Genomic DNA, 21,195 nt, shown 5'->3' with positions numbered 1-21,195 from the left:
ACAGGAGAAAATCTTAACTAAATTATGGGCAGAACTTAAGTAATTTGTTTTAATTTCTTCTCTGATTAGGAAGAAGTTTACCAGCCAAAAGTTGAAGCTGTTTCACCAACTAACTCTGGTGAGTTCTAGTATTCTTTTTGTCAGTTAGTTGCATGAAATATGCTGCTGTTATGTGGCCGTTTGAAATATTGAGACTAATATATGCAAGAAATAACTTCATAAATTAATGGATGATCTGATTTTGTGTATCATTTTCAGAAGCTGAGGTTGAGAAAGCAAGTGTTGAACCAATGGAAGAGGTAGATCAAAAGAAAAGGTCTGATGAGTTGTTGAAACAAATGGAGAAGGTTGATAAAGAAATTTCTGAAGTTGAGAAAAAAGATCAATGATTTGAAAGATAAACAGGTAAGACACCCAGAACCTCACTTCAACTGAAGTGACTGGTTTTTCTGGTTAACTATTCTAACCCAAGCTAGATGATGCATAATAACAATATTTCTTGAAAAAAATCATTGATGATAGTAATTTTAATATTTTTTTAGTTTTCATGACAGTCTGATTGCTTAGTCATGGAAAATATGCTATTGAGGTTTTAATTGAGTGATATTGATTGCTTGCTTCTCTTTTGCGTAGAAAACCTTGGAAGATGAACTATCCCAAGATGCATTGCAGGTCGAAGAGGAAGAGGAGGAGGAAAAGGAAAATGAAAATACAACACTAGACAATGGAATTGAAGAGAAAATGGAAGTGGAAACTCCACCACCAGAACCAAAGGAGAAAGCCTTAATTGAAAGAATTTATGAAGAAAATAGGGTATAGTTGCTCAATCCAAGTGCAGAGCTAATTGTCTCAATCATGATTTAATTATAATTCTAATTTTTTGCAGAAAAAAGCAGCGGCTGCTCATGAAAGATTTGCAAAAATTGGAATACCTTTGCCGACTGCTCTGGTAAGATTATCAGGCTCCATTTTAGCATTTTACATTACTAAGGGTTTGCCAAAGGATGTGAATTGTGGGTACTCCGTTGAATAGGTTTAGATAACCTCTAAACAAACACTTGTTCACACATCCTAACTGCTCCTGCTATTGCAAATAATGGCAGCTAGAGATGGCACAAATAATTCCTTAACTAGAATAAACTGAGCCGTGTCCTTCGTAATTTATTTCACCTCCATATAAAGATAACCATCGTTTCAATATTCCATTCAGCGCAGTTTGAAGGCAAAGTGTCCTTCAGAGATTGTAATTGTCGTTTGTTGTTTTATTTTGACAGCCGTTATACAATCAGCCATCTGATTTGCCTTTTACGAAGAAAATCGTAAGAAGTGAGTTTTCCAAAAGCGTCAGCGCAATGTAGCTACCACTATAATAGATGTGGATGTAGCTACATGTAAATTGTTTTTTATGTTTTTTTTAGAGCCAGGGCAGTGCAGTTGAAACTTGTCAAATATTTCCAACGAAAACGTAAAGACAAGCAAATTAAGGTTAGGCTGCCAATGTTACTTCAGAGGAAGTTTCTGCTGGTGTAACCTGTCAAGATTGTCCTATAAATCTTTATTCATTTATGACTAAGATACATTTCTATTTAATTCAAGCAACGAGCTCTTCTGGAACAGTACAGAGTTCTACACAAGAAGTGGATGGAAAAAGTCGAGAAAATTCAAAATAACCAGAAACGAAAGTAAGCGGATAAACATTTGAAAATCATCTTTCATGTTCGCATTTCTGCAACAAGTATTGCTGCTCTGAAATTACTAACCTTATTCACTTCTCGTTTTTAGGAACCGGGAAGGAAAAATCAGAGATTCTTATGAAAAGATATTTCCCGAAATCAAGAGACATAGAGAACAGACTGAACGATTTTCAAGGTAGAGTTTCATGTCATCTTACCCACTAACAGATTGTTGTTAACTACGAAAGAAAAATGGATAAATTGTTTCCAACTGTAAGATCAACGTGAGAAACAATCAATACGACTAAAATTCGAAGAATCATGAACAATTACAGTTCAGCTGAATGCTTTTTTACATCTAGGATTGGTTCTCGTAATTGGGGAATGTCAGCGCGTAGTGACGCAGAATACGAAGAAATTCTCAAAGATCTGGAAGAAAAAGAGGTATGGTTTCATTGTAATGTCTGCTCTAAACGTTGTCCTTTCAAAATCTTGTATGGTATCAACATATTGCTAGATTTGCGTGTAAATAATGACAGTGTCAGTTTCAATAATTTCTGTTTTGATAGAGACACGAAAAACACATGAGACTGTTGGCTGTTGACCCCCTCCACTTCTGGACGAGGATCAAAGAAGAGTCAAATATATCAATAGAAATGGTTTGTCAATGCTTTAAAAATATGTTGCTCAAGCGACTTGATGTACTGTAGCTTGTTTGCTAATTTAATACGTGTGTGTTCTTAAAATGCAGGTTTAATAAAGGACCTTCAAGTTTACGTTGAGCAGCACAAAATGCTGAATATTTGGACAGAGAGGGAAAAGGAAATTTTCAAAGAAAAGTTAGTTTTAATACAACATTGTGTTACAGTGTCATTCGACATTGTTAAAAGAGATTAAACTAGATTCACTTACACTTTATTTGTGTAATTATCTACAGATATATTGTGGCTCCCAAAGACTTCGAGTTTATTGCTAAGTTTATACCAAACAGGTACGTCTTGCAAGCACGTACAATTTAGAGTTGGAGTCTGTAGTATTTGTTTTTCATGTGTTTTCTTTGATCACCAGAACGTGAAAGACTGCATACTACACTATTATCTCACAAAGAGAAAGACTGGAAACTATAAAAAACTTGCGAAGAAACAGTCACTGAAAAAAACGTCTGACGGTAAACCTTGAGGAGCAATTCTGTTTTATTCAATTTCTTTTATACTTTTCTTATAATTTCTTTTTCTTTCGTTAGCATTCCACTATAAAAGACGAGACTTCAAAGTCTAAAATCCTCAAACCACGGCAAGTATTAAACAATCTTATGTTTAACAAAGAATTAATGTAGATACTGTCGAAGGGAGGTTATGTGCGAGGTTATGTTTTGTTAAAGTACGAATGTTTATTGAATCCTTCTAGAACTGAGGGTTCACGGTCAGAGAGTGACGTGGAGGAAGAAGAGGGGTTTGATATTGATAGTGATGGATCAGAGGAGAGTTCTTCACGTCTCCCCATAACCAGTTCTAATACTCCTGCTAAGATCACAACACCACAGACGGCGAACAAAACAGCAGGAACAGGTAGGAATTTCACTATTAGAAATTCTTCAGTAAATAACATCACGCTGAAAATGATTTTCGTTATCTTCAGAACCGGCAAGTGTAGAAACTCCACGTTGGTCGAAAAGCGAGCGTGAAATTGCCATAGAAGGTATGCAACTATTTTTAAAAGTACTCAGCCCTATATATATTCTGAAGTGAGAGATTTAGTCTTTTAAAGAAAGTACGAACCAGATAATTGACTTAAATGGCATGCTTGTCCTCGGTAAAATATGAACATTTAATACAATCTAGGATTACGACGTCATGGCCGCAACTGGACAGCGATATCTCAAATGGTGAAAACCAAAACGGAAGCACAATGCAAGAATTTCTATTTTAATTATAAACGAAAACTTGACTTGGAAAATGTCATAGCAGAACACAATGCCGCCAAGGTGCGAACATTACGATTTTCATCAACATACGAAACCTGAACTAAAGTATATTAGCTATATTGCATGCCTTTATAATTTCAATAATTTATGTTCTTCCTCGAGGGTCAGTGAAGATCATCTCTTCCGGAGCTTTCTCGCAGGTCCCTGGAGTAAAAGATCGTTTTATTATTTCTTGCTGTAGGTCGTCCAACGTAGAGAATCCGAGGAAACCATTTCTGCGTCGGAGGCCTCCGACGACAACTACGAAGTCGAAGAGCGACCGAGTATTGTACGAAGCAAACCGAATACAAGAGAAACTCGTTCTCAAGCTGCTGAGCGACGCGCAGAGTCCGGACCCACTCTCCGCATTTCGCGCAGCTCACGAAATTCTCGTAACCAATCCTCCGAAAGGAAACCTTCACGAGGCTCTACAGAAGATCTGTCAAATATCAAATTTCATGAGGCGGAAAACCAAGAAACGTCTGATAAATCAAAGATGAGCACGCCGGCAGCTGATGAGGCGCAAATTATTGTTGTGGATACGGTGGAACCTCAGGGACAGAGCGAGGTAGTCAGGGGTATAATTAGCCCACGAGAGCATTCGCGCTCACAGATATCACCAATAGAAAACTACATGCGAGCTCCTGTATCTTCATCAATGATCTTCGTCTCAGAAGGAATGCAATTGACAGGTAATGGATTTCTCTCTTTCCTCCTCAGGAGTTTTAATACTAATAATACGACTGAAAAGACCAGAACAGTTTAGAACTGATAAAGCCTCCCAATATAAGTAAAGTTAGTTTAGTTTAGGTTTTCAACAGTACGCTGTAATACAAGATCAAAGAGAGATAATCATTATTGGATTTCTAGGAAGCACAATTTCCACTACTCTTGCTACGCCATCTCAAGCCGTTACCAAGGTGACAAACACGTCATCAGACCGACAGCTTATCCAGTCCTCGACCAAGATGGAAATTCAACGCACCTCTAACCTCCCATGTACTACCGACTCCCCAAAGGTCAAAGTTGACTCCCCTAGTAATACAATGTACTCAAATATCCCGTATAAACCCCTCACACCAGCTGGCAGACATTCTGAGGCCTTGCAGAACTTGGCTCGAAGAAATGCTGCAGCAGAAGGTAGAAATAAATCTTCATTACTACAAACTCGTGCTGCTGTTCACCTCAGGTTATCACAAATTTTGTGCGGAAATATTTGACGCTTTTTTCCTCCAGGTCGCGTGGAAAGCTCTGGGGAAGAGTTTGGGGACAAGGATGAGAAAGAAAAATTGAAGAGGATTCGCGTTCCTGATCCAGAATTACATAAAGTTGAACGAGATGAAGCTATAGGAAAATTCACCTATTATTCACCATGTATACCTCCAGATACCACCAGTATACAACAGGTAATGGCCTATTTTGTTCTATACTCTGCAAAGTATTCAGACAAATTATAAGAAAATATTCTTGGAGCCTTTTGTTACACCATGTTGCTCGAGGACTCTCAAAGTGCACCCCACTCACACACTACCCACCCCGTATGCTCAAATGCATCGCCATCATACAGTACACAAAGGTTACATGTTTAACGTAAATATTTTCAGGTGCGAAACCAGAGGTTTCCCCCTCAATTCCATCATCCCCCAGCTATGCCGATCCCATTTGTGCCTCATTTGGGACCACATGCTGCCACCTTCTTCCCACCAGATATTTTTCCTGTACCTTTTCCTCACGGTCCTGGCTTTGAGCCTATGTATCCAGTGGAGTATCTTCACCCAGGTATGTTAATACCTATTGATTGAAAATATTTCATTGTCTCTGTATTGGGGATCGCAGTTTTCTGATGTCGTAATTTTGACTTGTTTTCCAGGTATGGAGCATCATAACCTGTACTCCGCCCGTCTGCGAGAGGAGGCAGCCCGTGCAAACCCGGCGATGTGGCCACCCATCGAACACCAGCTTCTCTTAACCCCACACGGTCCATATGTGGTCCCATTGGAAACTTTACCGCCCGGTGAAGCTTTAATGCCAAGACGAAGAGAAGGTGGACATGAGATGATTTCTCCCGTTCCCTCAACCAGATGTCGATCTGTTGAAAACCCAGCTATGCACTCTCGGACACCAGAACAAGTAAGTATCCCCACCACAAAGATCACTAACAAACCGCGCTCGACGTCTTTGACCGACGTCCACTCACGATCCGCTCCGATTGAACGTCCTACGGCATCGCCCGGTCGACCTCAAACTAAACCGAGCTCTAAAGAACCAACTGATCAGGTCAAGTCATATGAACCATTTACGGCGCTCATGAATGCTGCTGCAGGGGCTAGACCAATTTCTTCGTCATCAGGTGAGTTCTTCTTCTCCCCTCAATTTACCACAGATTTCATGAAATCTCGTTCACGCAAGTTGGATGATTAATAACAGAGATGAAACAAAGTATTAATTATTTTTGGGTTTCTAGCAGAAAGTGTTCGAGAGCTGCAGCGTTCAAGAGAACAGCCTAAACCAAACGAAGTTGATCGATCACACCCTCAGTTTACCCGCCAGTCATGTGTTGTTACAAATACTTCGGTAGTTCATGTCATGTCCGGGCCAAAAGAGTCATCTGGTTCGCAGGCTCATGGTATCTCATCAGGACTCGCTCCTCGTCAACCACCCCCTTGCTATCAATTACTGGCTCTCACCCTCTGCCCCAAAGAAGTGAGGGAATATCGAATTCTAGATTGGTCGAAAAACATAATATAGGTCGTGTACTGTCACGTGAGACACACGATTCCCTCGCCGACCCCAATCCTACCCATGGCCAGCCTCACACCCGTGGCCATCCTCAATCTTTTTCCCCAAGCCCAAAAGAACAGCATCCACCACCCTTGGTAAGGGACACCCTTGGAATGAGATGTACCCCACCGATTGTCCCTAGAGATATCGGACTGGTTGGTCCCCACAACCCAGATATTCTGCCGTGTGGGTGTAGGAGCACTGATCCATGTAAACATCAGTTGTACTCGCAAGAAGTTCCATATGTTCAGCGGATGGACGAGAAGAACAGATCTGACGTCGAGGCAAAGCAACATGGATTAGATAACAACCCAACAATATTTCGACCTTGGTCTGACATGGGAACAGGGAAATCGTCTTCACCATTAAAGAAAGTGTCCCCTCCTGTACAATTCAAGCAGAACATGTTCTCACAGCAACCGCAAACTAGATTATCTATCTCTACAGATGGCCGTATTATCACTCCTTCGAATGTACTATACCACCACCAACAACCTGGGATGGTGATATCTCACCCTCGCCCTTCTTTTGGGCAACCAGGTGAAGTTGTCCTTCGACCTGAGACACGTGACAGTCCTTACCCTCATTATCAAGACGATTCATTGTCAAAACTTCAAGAACATGGTCCAAGGTCTATATCATCCCGCCCTTCTCTTCTAGAACCTACACCCAGACCTTCTATGATCCAAAGCCAGTCAACCCACCTACCAAAGGACTCCTCTTCACATCATCGGCAACAAACACTTAAAAGCAGATCACCTCTCCCTCCACAATCCATCTCTGGTCCCACATCATCTCAACGAACAAACCGTGAATCATCTATAATCAATTCTCAAGTTCCCCCACCACTAATGTGTGGAGTGAATCCTGGTACACCACCTCGTCATATACTAAGTCCAATGCCACAACTGCCCTATCACCAAGATCTACTAAACAGCACATCCAGGTCCTCCCCTCCTCTTCATGTGGAAATGTCATATCCTCTCTCTCGACCATCTTGTAGCAACACATCTCATGTTGGTGGTATTATCACGCCATCGCATACTATGGTTAGTCGACCCACATCTCAAGAAACAAAAGGCCACCAAACACCATTTCTACCTCGGGTAACATCGTCCTTCCCAACTTCTCAACACACCTCTCTTTCTCCTGACCCAACTCAATTAACCCGTGATGAGAGAAAACTTTCTTTACCTTCATTTGAAATATCTCGTTCTTCTTCGGAACAGCATCGATCACTCTCGGAGCCAGCACGTCGTGCCTCGGAGTCTTCACGTTTTCTTTCAGAGCAATCTGCCGCCCTCTCGGAACGATCTCGTGTCGTATCGCAGCAATCTCGGACTTTATCAGCGCCGTCTCTTGTCGCGTCGGCCGCTCATCGTGGTTTCTCGAAGGACTCTCGTACCTCATCTGAACGGTCAACATCTGCCAGCCCAAAACCAAAGTCTGTAAGTCCAGGACCATTGGTTAAAAAGGAGGTTTCAACTTCTTCGTTTATTGAACAAGTCGAGTTTCATCAACGTAATTTTGATGCTCCAGTAGATATCAAACGACACATCAATCCTTCGTATGCTGAGAAAAATAGTGTTAATCATCCTAGCGCTGTCTCAGCTGAGGATGGTAATGAAATCTCAACATCGCCAGCTGATAAGCAAGGTAATTAAAAATATCGTGACAATGATGGTGGTCAACCAGTAATAAATTAGACAATAATGTTTCTTTTTTATTACATCTTGTTTTTATGTTGAAACCCATCTGCTGTTACCATTTTTTGCTTTTGCTATTGTAAATGCAATAGACAGAGCATAAGTTTGTATTACTGTGTGGCGATTGCTCAATAAAAGTTAAGATGTCCATTTGTTCATTCTAGACACTAGAAAATTGTCGCCAGCGAACGACGTCATCGCTGCAAGTGTTGAAACAAGCCAGGAACTGAGCCCTGCCTTGATGGACACCCACCCAGAGGATATAGACTCCAGTCCAAGCGAAACATACCACACCCTAAGTCCGAGAGAGATGGAGTCCAATACCAGTCTAAAAAGGATGGATTCCATATCTAAAGATGTTGTGTCCAGTCAAAGAGAAAAAGTCTCTAATCCTATTTTAGAAAAGACGGATTCTAACCTCAGCCCAAGCGAAATTGAATCCAGTTCAACGGAGTTAGATACAAATACCAGTCCAAAAGAAGTGGACTCCGGCCTAAGTCCAGGAAAAGGGAAATCCATCAAAGGACCAGAAGAAGAGGACTCTAATTTTAGTCCAGGAATGATAGACTCCAACTTTAGTCCAGAAATGGAGGAATCTGACCGTACTTCAGAAAGGATAGACTCCATCCTCAGTTTGACAGAGATGGACACAAACTCTAGGGAAGGAACGTTTGCAAGTCACGAAGATATTAGGTCCAATGCTGGAAGTTCAAGTGTTGGTTTTGAAAGTCCCGACGACGAAGACCACGAGTTGAGAATGAGATATTTCCCTCCAGGAGATTATAATGACAGAGCAGAGGATAGTTTATACGATCCTCAGGACTCAAGCCAGCCAGTTGAGAGTGATAATGGTAGGGCTACTTTATGCCTTACCTCTGATCAACTGGCTAGTGGTGACGAGTTTTCCAACACTGATGGTACATTCATACCGACTGATAGCACATACCTTGAGTACGCTGGCCATTCTTCTGACGATCTTCGAGGTAACCATGGTTTCGATTCGTCAGATATGGTTGTGTCTGATTTGTCAGAGTCGGAGAATGGGAAATTAGTCAGAAGTGACGTTGACACAAGATTCGGTGACTACGGTGCTCAGAGTCAGAGAAATATGAGTCAGAAAGAGAGTGATATGTTATCGCAGGATGAGACGAACAAAGATGAAACTGCGAGTGGTATTGAGGGTGATGATGATGCAAGTGATGAGGACGAAACAGAATACTCGGGGATAGAGAGGAGTAGTGGTCGTATGACTACCGTCCAAGAGAGAAACGCTAACATTGAAGATGATAGGTTTTTTGATGAAATTGTTGATGATGATGACGATGATGATGGGATAGCGAGGAATATCGAAGATCATAATGAAGTCAATGTTGTTGACAGGGATATTGTTGATACCGAAGGTGGAATTGATAATGCAGAGAATAAAGGTACAAATATACCACATGGTGGGATATCTGGTGATGTGCACGGTATTGTTGACGATGAACAAGATCATGCAACGGAACCAGCTGACTCGATTGTTTCGCGGGAGTTTGAAGGAGACGGAGTAGATCGCTATGAGAGTATTTCGATATCAGACAAAGATGAACGTTTGAACTCATCTGAAGACATATCAAACTACGATGAAAATAATCGAGGAAATAATGAAATAGATGACAGTAGAATACGTCAACCAGTGGCAAATACAAGTAATTTCACCGACCATCAAACTAGCCAAGACACAACTTTGAAAGGTTTAACAACTAGTGAAGATATTTCCAGTTGTATGTCGAGAAATGACGAGGAAAACATCGAGCGTAAAGAAAACAATTTTGTTATCACTGAAGGTACTTCGTCAACAACATCTGTTCTAGTCTCCGGTCGTGAAAATTCAAACGGTTCTAAGGAAGTCTCAAGCTCGTCAGATCCCAGTGAACCTAAATACATTCTTGATCAATCGGACGATGAAACGGTGGAAAGTCATGAGAATCGTGACACGAGTGGGAATGAAATTGCACGAGATGTAGCTGGTGTTACTGACAGTGTTGATAGCAGTACGGACCCAGATGATGTTGAAACAAAAGCATTACATGACGATGAACCTGAAATGAACAAATCTACTCCTGGTAGATTAAAAAATGCAGCTGACATGGTCAATGTACGTCATGATCATGCTGAGTTGGGGATAGATTCAGCTGGACCTGTTTCACGTGATCTAACAAACAGCGAAGCACACGTGACAAGCAGCATTGAGCATGTAATACATCATGATAATCTCGATTTAGATGAGGATGAACAAGTGGTAAGCAGCGATGGACGTGGTGATAGAAAAAGTACTGAACATGATTATACCGAAAATGAAAGTCGTGGAATGAACACTCCGGAAAGCAGGGAGAACGAAGCTCGGAAAGACGAGATCATTAATCTTCCCATGGAGACGAACGATGCTCTGGTAACGAGTGCCCAAGGTATATTGAAGGATAGCGTTGAAACGTCTGTGGATAGCGAGGGTAGTGATGTAACTAGGAATCTGAACGAAGAGAGAAGTGATACATATCACACTACTTATGATGAGAATACTTTAAGAACAGACAACTCAGAAAATATGATAGAGAGTACATGGAACAACCCCTCCGGAATACTGGTTGACAAACCAGATCATGAAACTGGCAATGGTATAAGTTCTACGGTTGGAGAACTAGACTCACGAAACAGTTCTACTGGCATAACATCATCAAGTAACCTTGAAACGAGTAAAGAGCAACTAGAATTTTCTCTTCCCGAAGAAAGTCAACGTGCGTCTTCATCTGAAAATTTGTCCTACGTCGTGTCGACTAGTAGCCAACGCGTTGAAATGAATACTAGCAGTGTTCCTAAGCAACAAGATCACGTTAATACAAGAAGTGTTGCTAGGCAACACGATGACATAGCTACAAGCAGTGGAATTCCTAATATTTCTGATGTCAGTTCTTCTGATACAAGTGAATGCGCGGAAAATGCTTATGAACCCGAATCGCGCAGTTCCCAAATTAATCTTCCTGATAGCGGAGATAATGTAAATAAAGGTACTGGAAGTTCTGGAGTGGAATTTCCTGATAGCGTTCCTATCGTGGATGGAAGGAACCGTCCATCCATTGCTCGAAGGTCATCCGAAAATTCCCCGGGTTGTTCCGTGGAGGAACCGTCCACCACAAATTTCGACGAACCGACAATTTCCGGTACTTTTACGGATGATCACGAGAGCGTAAGTGGAAATGAAGCGGAGTCAATGACTAATGAAGAAGGTGAATTTAGGTGTGAAGGGAACTTCAAAGGATACTCATTGACTGAGAGGGATAATATTGTTGATTCGTCTACGGTATCCCCTGTTAGTGTTACTGATGACATAGATCGTGATAATGCAAGTGATGAAAACATGGAACATTTGAGGGAGGATATGGATGGTAGTGACTATAGTACTCAAGTTGATATAGGTGGATACTTGGGATCAAGCGTGCGTGGTGTGAGAAAGACATGTGATACTTCGTCAGATATTAACAGGAATATTAGAGCCAACTTGTCCGAGAGAATTATCGATACAACGGGATTTTTAGGAATGAATGAAGATAACAATGCATCCCAAAATACTGCAGGGACTAGTGCAGATACAACTGGTTATTTAGGCCATAGCGAGGATAGCGCTGGATCTCTGATTGCACCTGAAGATAGTATAGGAACAACTATGGGGATCACATCAAGTACAAAATATGATATTGCAGTGGAAGCTATATCCAGTGATGAAGAGGAGTTAGAGGAAGGAGAGATCGCTGAAACAATAGATGATGTCACCAGAAATGACGTGACAACCTCACCGTGTGACGTCACACCAGAACACGTAATTACCTCGTCATCTGAGTCATACTATACCCCCGACACTATTCCAATATCACCACCAGCTGACTCTGATGAACCTTCCACTTCGTCCAGTTTCCTTGATTTCGGAGCATACACCTACCCGTCCACGCAACTCGCAGGATCGTCGACGCAACTCGCGGGCTCCTCACATGTGCCTCACTCAGTATTCCCCTTCTCTGCTCTAAACCTGCGTTCCGCACCCAGCAGTAATTGTTCATCACCGGTTCAAGTGGTCTCTGGGGCTAATACGCCAATCAGATATCAGCAAGCAGATTCTACACCAATCATATTTCAGCCTGCGGATTCAAGTAATATGCTGACACCACAGTATGAACCGTTAAGCGATGACGATAGTTCCGAGTCTCATGATAAATGATGTCGTTGGATGAGATCCACACTGACCGTTGTTAAAGATCTTGGAATTATTAAATGCACTATTTCAAGCTAAACTATCATATCACCTCAATTATGTTTGCGCCGTATTATAGTCAAAACGTTTAAATTTTAGTTTGTATATATATGTAAAGTTAGGAATTAAATTTTAACATTTTGTCGTGAAAAAGGGAGATCTAAGGTTGGTAATAGTGCTGTGAGAAATATTGGCTTTGTGGAGTAGTTGTATAAAACTTGGTCAGCAAGAAGCTCAGCTTAAACACTTTGCAATCAGACGACACACTGTGCTCAACCTTTGGTTTCTGTTATTATATGGAGGCGAGTACGCAGAGTTGAAAGAGGCAGTTCTTGATTTATCTTCACCAAACGCGCAAGTGTCAGTATTTCTAGGATTACTGCAATCTTTTTCTGAAAGATTTAATAATCTTGCCAATATAAACTCTTTATAATGGGCTTATTAGATATTCATTATGGTTTGTGTGGCACCTGCTGAACAGGTTTAATTGCAGTGTTCTTCATAAACCATCTGTTCAACCCGAATGTGCTCTACTTATTAGAATTTATGCCATCGCTATTGTAAATTAATCTGTTTATATTGGCTTTACTAACGACAGAACAGCATCTCTTGACAGAGTGAGAAACTTGAGAGAGATAACACTTCACTGATTATGGTCTAGATGAAGAAAGCATTCCGAATGATTTCATCGCAAACAAAGATTCTTCTCTCACGTATTCTGGCTTTTCTTGTTGTTATGTTGATTGGAGCATTGCTTTTCATGGCAACAGAAGGACGTCACGAGCAATCTAAACCAAAAGACGTCGATTTTCAGGAAGTATACAATATCTCAAAGCAGGATTATCAACTGCTCTTGGAAAGCTTGCGAAATGACACTTCACGACATTCAAGAGCAGGTGGTACTCAGCTGCCGTGGACATTTGGAAATTCCTTTTATTTCGTTATTGTTTTGATCACAACGATAGGTGAGCTTGTTTTTTATAAAGACAGCAAAAGTCATCAAAATTACAATGAGGTGCATGAATTGAAAGAAATGAAGTACCATGTCCTAGTTTGAATACAAACCACGACATCTCGTTGTGGATTACTACCTCTACTGGACAACCACGTTTAAAATGTCTTCCTCTTGTTAAAGACGAAGTGTTTAAATATAAAATTTTTATAGAGAAATATTCATTTATTTTCATTCTATTTTATAGGATACGGCCACCTTACTCCCGAGACTTGGCAAGGTCAAGTATTTTGTATTTTCTTCAGCCTCATAGGAATTCCTGTTACTGCACTTATGCTGAAATCAGTGGGAGAATTCATAGCAAAAGCCATCACAAGAGTTCTGTATGCATTTGAGACACGGCTCCTGAAACGAGAGCCAATAAATTTAGGACGAAAATGTTTTATAGCGACTGTGTTTCTGATGATCTTTATGTTACTTGCTGGAGCATTCGTTACCAAGATGTCTGAAGGTAAAATGCATTGAAATACCTATTCAGAAGCAGGGGCGGATCCAACCTCATGCGATTGCATCAGTCAAAATTTCAGACCTTGATATGGTCTAATCCATTTCTAGGATAGTCTATAGATCATCTTCTGTGAATGAATTTGTTCCTAGTGTAGATTATTGTCTTCTATAACTGTTTCAACATGACCCACCAATTGTCAGTATGAAGTAACTATTTTGTGTAAACACTAAACACGTTTATGATTTTCTTTTCCAGGTTGGTCTTTGATGGAAGGCGTGTATTTCACCTTTGTGACGCTCACAACTATTGGCTTTGGTGATTATGTTGTGAATGATGGTGCTTATGAGCATAAAGATATGACAAGAACAGTGATCACCCAGATGAACCTCGTGTTCCTACTGCTGGGTTTGGGTGTAGTTTCCAGTGTGTTGTGTTCCATCAGTCAACTGCTGGAAGATGGAGGTTTAGGTTGTTGTAAGAGGGGTGAAGAAGGAACAGATGTGGATGAAGAAGAACAAAGAACGAACGGATTTGAATCAAGAGAAGAATGCGGAGTTTCCTGATCCTTAGAAAACGGAATTTGAGACACTGACGAGAGCTGTCTTGTACCGTGGTGTATAAGCAGTACAAACAGTTGTGATGACAAAGGAGGTAGATTCTGAAAACAACAATGATTAGATTGTTTTGTCGTAGCTTTATTGACCGTCATTATGCAATGACTAGGATGAATTGTTTAAATCTTGTATTTAAATGAATTTGCAAGCACCATTGTTGTTCGGTCGAACGTTCGATTACTGGAACCCACTGGTAAATCTTACTATTCCATCATTGGTGTATCAACTTGCATTCGTGAACCGATAAAACTTCTGTGTTAAGATCTATTTATAAATAATTTGTAAAAATTACGTAATCTACTGTCGAAGACAAGATTCCGAGCATAATTCAGACCCACTAATGATAAAACCGAGACTTATTGAAAACAAACTAATGTACTTAAGACTGGCATATCTTGGCCTAAACATAACTATTTGTCTAACACTTTGTTATTCTTAATGTTTAAATTTTAAAAAATGATAAATATAACTCTTTATTCGTAAGTCTAATATCCAAGCTTTCGCCTGCCTTTTTAACACAAACCACCCTTGTTGAGTGAAGCCCTCAATTTCCGGCGATATGCCTCGTTGATTCTATTCAAATCTTTGGCGAAATTTGAAACCACCTAGTGATGATGTAAACAGGGAGACCGACTTAATGTTTAAATCTGAAAGAGTCATGAGCGCTTTAGAAGGTAAACGACCCAATGTCTCCATTGAATTTCCGTAGTCAACAAACGTATAATTTGTGTATTCGTTTTCCTAGTTGTTAACTGTAGTGGCTGTAAGTTCCCGATTAAAAAGGATGCTCATACAGCGTTGGGGCTAAAATGGCATCGGAATTGTTTTAGGTTTGTTTAAATTTGACGTTATTTGTGTTGGTTTAGGCTATCCTTCTTAATTCTGTGGTTTTATCTTTTATTTATTCATGATATTTGCTCGTGCAGATGTTCAGAATGCCTCAGCACTATTCCGCTTCATTATATGCCGCGAGATAATGTCCTGTATTGCAAGAAAGATTATATCCTGAAGTTTGGTGAACATTGTCAAAGATGTACAAAACAAATCACTGGACCAGTCATGGTATGTTGTCATAACCATTTTAATCTGATCACAAAGTCAAGCGATAACTCTGACTCAATTCGCTGACGGATTTCATACATGCGTGGTGTCTTGCATGCGATTTGGCAATTTGTCATGGAAGAAATCACGTTATTTTTGTGATTTTTCGATAAACATTGCCCCAACTCTTGTACTTAAGTGTCTTTTAACCAAAATTTAAAGAGACGGTTTGAGACATTTATATTGACACACTAAAGAACATGACTTTGCAACGTTTTGTAACAAACTACACACTGGAATGTTGATTACAAGTAAAAATGTTACATCGCTGAAGCAGTTTAATACATCTCGTAAAGCCTGCAAGCCTAGATTATTTTGATACATGTCTGGACAGCTTTTAGCTTTCAGACGAACGTATACAATATTCCAGTAGACCAGATTTTTATACATTTTTGAATATTTTCAACAAAAAATGCAAATGTTAGCTCCCGGAATATCTTACGACAAATTCTCGGTTCTACCGCATACTATAAACAAAAATTCGCGTCTAGTAGTTTCCATTTGAAATACGAGTCTAACAACTTGTCTAATCTATCTGCGAAACAGGATATTTATTCTTAGACGAAATAAATAGCCCAAAAATTAATGTCTTGTCTCGAATTCATAGATAAAACCCTTTCACTCTGCCCTCAAATGACATTTTTTAAGAATGATCAAGACCTTAATACGCATACTTTTCTTCAATTACCCAGTGGTAGGCGAGAAAATCTCGTGAGTTTGTGCTATAAATTTCATCGTTAAGACTTTAGACACCGGCTAGTGAGTGAAACATTACGGTGATTTTTCATCAAACAAACATCACCACGAATTATATATTATTCCAATGTAGGTAGCTGGAGAGCAAAAGTATCATACTGAATGCTTCGTATGTACAAAGTGTTTGAAGTTTATTGGCTATGGAGATGAATATATGTTAGTTGAAAGACACAACTTATATTGGTAAGAAAACTTATTGTTTATTTCACAATATTATTTTGGCTGCCTGTCGCATGTGTTGGAACAAGCCAATATCACAATGGACATTTCGCAAAAGGTTTAGTTGTTTTAAGCCCATTATGTCGTCGATCTAATCATATGCTATACTGTATAAGCTATAACGTCGTATCATGTTCTTGACTCAAACAGTTTTGAAAGATTTCTTTGTCAGTTTTGTGGGAATGGATTAAAACGTAATCGTTTGTGATGGAACTGTCTTGAGAGTATTTTGTTTTCGCTTAGATAATTTTGCTTTATAACTTGCATTGTGTATTATGTCAGTGGGGCGCCATCAACTTCCATACTGCACCTCTTTTCAAAATAATTGACCTCGTAATTTTTTGATGTAAAACGTACGCGGATATGCGGCAATCTTGACACAATATCTGATAGGAAAAAAACAAAATATCACCAGAATCGCGTTAATTCGTACGAGTCCTTTGTCCTTTAAATTTTGTACCTTGAGGATGTGAATTCGAGAACAGACTTATCGAGTAATCTTGTTTCCTATATAAGCAGTTTGATACCAAATAAATACGATACAAAGTAGCATTAAGGCAATCTGGATTCTAAGCATAGCTTTCTGAATTCTGATGGTTTAATATCAGTTGTTAGTCTACATCAGAGATAAAAATCATTTTCCCGCATTAATATAGTAAGTCAATTAATTTTAATATAATAACCAAATCTCTCAAATTTCAAGATTGCTATTTAACAAAAAACTGACAGCTAAATATGTAAAAAACAATGAAACTTTCTCTTTGAAAACTGCCCATGCACTGCTCATTGGTACTGTGTCGCGCCCAGGTTTGAATTTTTGGGGGTTGCAACTTTAGATTGCCCACTCATTCCACTTGCTAAGTCGTAAGCTCTTCCAGATAAAAAGTGTATATTCATCATTTTCCATATTTAGCAATGATTGTTATAAGAACTCGATATTACCAGCAATAAGTACGCCAGTCAGTAAACTAGGACGCTGTCATACCATCCAGCATATCAACCTGGCACCAACACCTGTTGGAAGACGTAAATTTTCCGTTCTTATCGAGAAGGCGAGCAGCATCAATAAACTGTTACATTCTGCGAATGCGGACTTTTCTCGAGATGGTGAAAGACGAAGCTTCATTGCAATCGAAAAGTACGTCGAATCATTGATTTTTTAGAACTAGCTTAGTATGCAAAGTTGTTTACAGTCCTTGTTCCGCCATATTTCTTTTAGTGTTGACGCAAGCAGTGAGTTAAAAGCGAGAGGAGTTCAAAGCGGAGATAAAGTACTTGAAGTCAATGACATCATGGTTACTGATGCCACTGTCGACAAGGTAATTACGTCTCTTATAATGTCAACATTGGTGGTCCAGTGTTATAGTATAGTGCAGTGTACAATAGCTGCAGTGATAATATGTAGTCAGTAACTCTTGTAGTTTGCAACTACAGCCTGAAAATAGTTTAATGAAGTAGTGTTGCGTATCGATTTGTCAATTTCGTGAATTGTGCAACAACTATTAATAGTTCATCGTGAATTTAACATCCAAAAAAAACCAATTTTCTTGCAGCTCTCTCATATCATTTCAAACCCTCAACGAGTGCAGACTCTTACCATCGAACGAAACACCGGCAATCCGCCTCCGCCGTTGGAGTTGAAACCAACCAAACCAGAAAGTATAAAATCATTATTACCTCGATCACCACTGGCAAAACAAGCTTCTCTGGATCTCATTGCCAGTCCAAATTATGACCAAAAGTTCAAGAAACAAAGTATGCCCTGGGAAGAAAACGGTTTTAAGGAAGATGCAAATTCCACTGATAGAAAAACTCGCAAGAAACCAGAACGAGCGAATTCTTTACCTCGAAGGTAATAAGCACAACAAATTAGTTCCTGTGGTTTGGTAGTGCTAAAGGTAGTGCTACAGGTAGTGCTAAAGGTAGTGCCAAAGGTAGTGCTAAAGGTAGTGCCAAATGATGGATCATAGTTTAGCCACGGAGAAAAACTAGAGTACTCAGAAAGAGTATTGCAGAAGGAAAACAAAGCCATCTGAGCTTACTTGAGCTAAACATATCGTAACACTTTGTATTTCTAGTAATTCAGTAGACACCAATAATGTGATGAAATGTAATTCTCCTCTTCATCGCTCACAGTCTATGAAGATGGAAGCAGGACAGTGAGTATCCAAAATATTTTCTCTTGTCTTTGTTTTTCTTTTGAATGAAGTTCTTCTCATTCTGTATCGTTGAAAAAAACATGTTGAACATTTAATGTCACTCATCTTCAGGGTATTTCGTCTGTCAGATCTTATTGTTGGGGAGGTTATTGGCAAAGGCTTCTTTGGCCAAGTCAGCAAGGTATGAGACAGCCTGCTGTGTCAATATTAACGACGTATTCCTTTTTGATGAAGATTTTCTTGTTACCTCAGGTGATTCATCGTGGAACAGGAAAAGTCATGGTCCTTAAGGAATTGATAAGATGCGATGTCACTGCTCAAAAACAGTTTATTAAGGAGGTATGTCTGTCCATCTGCTCCAAGCAATTACCATTTTACTTTAGTTGTGACAGAACCGTCCATTTTTTAGGTTACTTTGCTAAAAACTCTGGATCATCCAAATGTCCTAAAGTTTATCGGTATTTTATACAAGAACAAAGTACTGAGCTTTATTGCAGGTAAATAAGATGTCTTTATTTTTGTTTTCTCTCGATTAAATCATCTCAATCTTGCTTCTCTCGTCTTCTCCACAATGACTACCAGCTTACAAACTTCCCTTCATTTCATAATATCTCTGACCACATCTCCTTCGTGACGTCTGTTATTGCAAGTCCATATCATTCCCACCATAGAATATATACCAGGAGGTACATTGAGAGGAATTTTGAAGGACCAGACACGTGACTTGTCCTGGTCTCAAAGAGTGAAATTCGCTAAAGATATCGCGCTTGGGATGGTAAGCATTCCGTTTATGAAACATTTTCATTGCATCCAACCTGACGCTTCTTTACCAAATATATCTTCTGTTCTTTCTTTATAGGATTATCTTCATAAAATGAACGTCATTCATCGAGATCTTAAATCCAAAAATTGTCTGGCCAGAAAAGATGAGGTATGAGGCGTTCCTGGTGCATCGTTTTAGCCTAGTGTTGCAGTAAATGTGTGTTCCATCTCTGTTTCATCCATCTCACATCAATACCACAGAAAAATGTGTTTAATGGGTCTTGTCTTATCAATGTCTTACCGCGTGTTATTTGTGCAGAGACACACTCGCTAATTGCCATTGTACGTAAGTTTACTTAACCTTCCCGTGATCATTTTAGGGTATGACAATTGTTGTCGCAGATTTTGGTCTGGCGGGAATTCTGAGCATCAATGAAGAGCATTCAAATGGTCAGGATCGGAATAACAACGGAAATAAAGGTTTACATTCAAATCTTTTATCAACTCGTCCTCCGCCACCGAAGAAAAGGTAAATGTTTTAAATGTGCAATACTGAGCTTGGAGTTCGTATGATTCATCCAATGTAATAACCTTGTAGGGATGGGGGAGGGATTGTAGTCCTCTTAACCCCTAACCCCTCTTCCATCATTATTGAATATCGATGTTTACTTGTCTTTAGAACAACTGTAGTTGGTTCACCTTACTGGATGGCTCCTGAGATGTTGAACGGTAATATTCTCGGGTTGTCATGTTCAAGCTCTCAATTCTTACTAATTTCAATTTTATTATTCCCAAGGAAACGCTTATGATGAACGTGTGGACGTCTTTTCATTTGGAATAATCGTTTGTGAGGTGGACAAATTATTTTTAATGTCTTCCTTTTTGTCATGTAAGAATGACAGTAATTCTGTATTTTTTATAACTATAGATTATAAGTAGAGTAAAAGCAAGTCCAGATTTTATTCCTCGTACGAAAGTAAGTATTAATGTCCTTTCTTTCTCAATTCCCTGAGGTTTCTAATTGGAAACCAGTTTGTTCGTTACCATCGTCTCTAAACCTTCTGACCAAATCTCAACATGAAATTTTCTCTCTGCAATGTTCTTTATAGAAATTTGGTTTGGACGAGCCTTCGTTTGAAGAGAAGTTTTGTGAGAGCTGTCCTAAACCATTTTATCAAATTGCTTGTTTATGTTGTGATCTTGATCCAACTTCAAGGTGAATGTTTTGAATGAAAATTTGTAGAGTAAATCAGTGGTTTCACACATGCATTAATTTTCTTAATTATTTACTTGTTTTTAGGCCAACTTTTTCTTCGCTCAGTCATTGGCTCGAGGCTCTTTTAGTTCATCTGGAGGTCGGTATGCCTTTACCAAGTGACGTTTCATATTCACTGCTTCCAAGAAACCTGAAGTCTTCAGTCATCACAGACGCGAAAGAGACTCAGCTATCACGGTGAAATATTATATTATTATTTCAGTTATTGTGTTATGGGAAGAAAAGAATACTTTAACTTTGTTAAATACTGGTTCATAACCATATCTGCCATACAGTAGCGCCAGTAAAAACTGGGACATTTTAAACTCTGTTATACGTATGTGTTAATGAATAGTATTCGGACGGTAAGAACATCAGATATCCTTCATATATATTAATTTAAATTGTACATATATTTGTATATATCTAAGACTAATTAGCTGGCCAATTCAACCAGGCTATTT

At 39.5% G+C, this 21,195-nt stretch overlaps 3 protein-coding genes and 2 long non-coding RNA genes across 5 annotated transcripts; all 5 read left to right on the top strand.

Annotated features, from left to right (window-relative positions):
• The first annotated feature begins 375 nt into the window (after nucleotides 1-375).
• LOC114543437 lies at nucleotides 376-1,307 on the top strand. The gene is made up of 4 exons (XR_003690035.1): nucleotides 376-405; nucleotides 634-813; nucleotides 887-949; nucleotides 1,275-1,307. It is a non-coding gene; the product is annotated as an uncharacterized LOC114543437 (long non-coding RNA).
• Nucleotides 1,308-2,277: 970 nt separating this feature from the next.
• On the top strand, nucleotides 2,278-2,670 carry LOC114543438. The gene is made up of 3 exons (XR_003690036.1): nucleotides 2,278-2,332; nucleotides 2,425-2,512; nucleotides 2,611-2,670. It is a non-coding gene; the product is annotated as an uncharacterized LOC114543438 (long non-coding RNA).
• Nucleotides 2,671-2,834: 164 nt separating this feature from the next.
• LOC114543442 lies at nucleotides 2,835-6,384 on the top strand. Its single transcript, XM_028562417.1, has 11 exons — nucleotides 2,835-2,841; nucleotides 2,917-2,966; nucleotides 3,081-3,241; nucleotides 3,312-3,371; nucleotides 3,515-3,657; nucleotides 3,839-4,328; nucleotides 4,507-4,776; nucleotides 4,873-5,042; nucleotides 5,241-5,415; nucleotides 5,507-5,986; nucleotides 6,101-6,384. The coding sequence occupies exons 5-11, from the start codon at nucleotides 3,556-3,558 to the stop codon at nucleotides 6,382-6,384; spliced, it is 1,971 nt and encodes a 656-aa protein (XP_028418218.1). The 5' UTR covers nucleotides 2,835-2,841; nucleotides 2,917-2,966; nucleotides 3,081-3,241; nucleotides 3,312-3,371; nucleotides 3,515-3,555.
• On the top strand, nucleotides 6,301-12,783 carry LOC114543435. Its single transcript, XM_028562412.1, has 2 exons — nucleotides 6,301-8,073; nucleotides 8,288-12,783. Exons 1-2 carry the CDS (start codon nucleotides 6,531-6,533, stop codon nucleotides 12,370-12,372), a joined length of 5,628 nt encoding a protein of 1,875 aa, XP_028418213.1. The 5' UTR covers nucleotides 6,301-6,530; the 3' UTR covers nucleotides 12,373-12,783.
• A 1,642-nt stretch (nucleotides 12,784-14,425) lies between these two features.
• On the top strand, nucleotides 14,426-21,184 carry LOC114543434 (LIM domain kinase 1-like). The gene is made up of 19 exons (XM_028562411.1): nucleotides 14,426-15,153; nucleotides 15,225-15,309; nucleotides 15,406-15,541; nucleotides 16,410-16,519; nucleotides 17,469-17,693; nucleotides 17,775-17,874; nucleotides 18,109-18,407; nucleotides 18,634-18,714; nucleotides 18,826-18,895; nucleotides 18,967-19,053; nucleotides 19,124-19,211; nucleotides 19,386-19,489; nucleotides 19,574-19,645; nucleotides 19,857-20,005; nucleotides 20,156-20,205; nucleotides 20,273-20,328; nucleotides 20,405-20,452; nucleotides 20,586-20,692; nucleotides 20,777-21,184. Exons 1-19 carry the CDS (start codon nucleotides 15,117-15,119, stop codon nucleotides 20,931-20,933), a joined length of 2,061 nt encoding a protein of 686 aa, XP_028418212.1. The 5' UTR covers nucleotides 14,426-15,116; the 3' UTR covers nucleotides 20,934-21,184.
• Nucleotides 21,185-21,195: the final 11 nt, after the last annotated feature.

Source organism: Dendronephthya gigantea, unplaced genomic scaffold, assembly GCF_004324835.1.
Source record: "Dendronephthya gigantea isolate DGI-Jeju-01 unplaced genomic scaffold, DenGig_1.0 000457F, whole genome shotgun sequence".
NCBI classification, from domain to species: domain Eukaryota; kingdom Metazoa; phylum Cnidaria; class Anthozoa; order Malacalcyonacea; family Nephtheidae; genus Dendronephthya; species Dendronephthya gigantea.
Note: the sequence above shows the minus strand (reverse complement) of the source record. Positions and strands in the feature narration are given on the sequence as shown.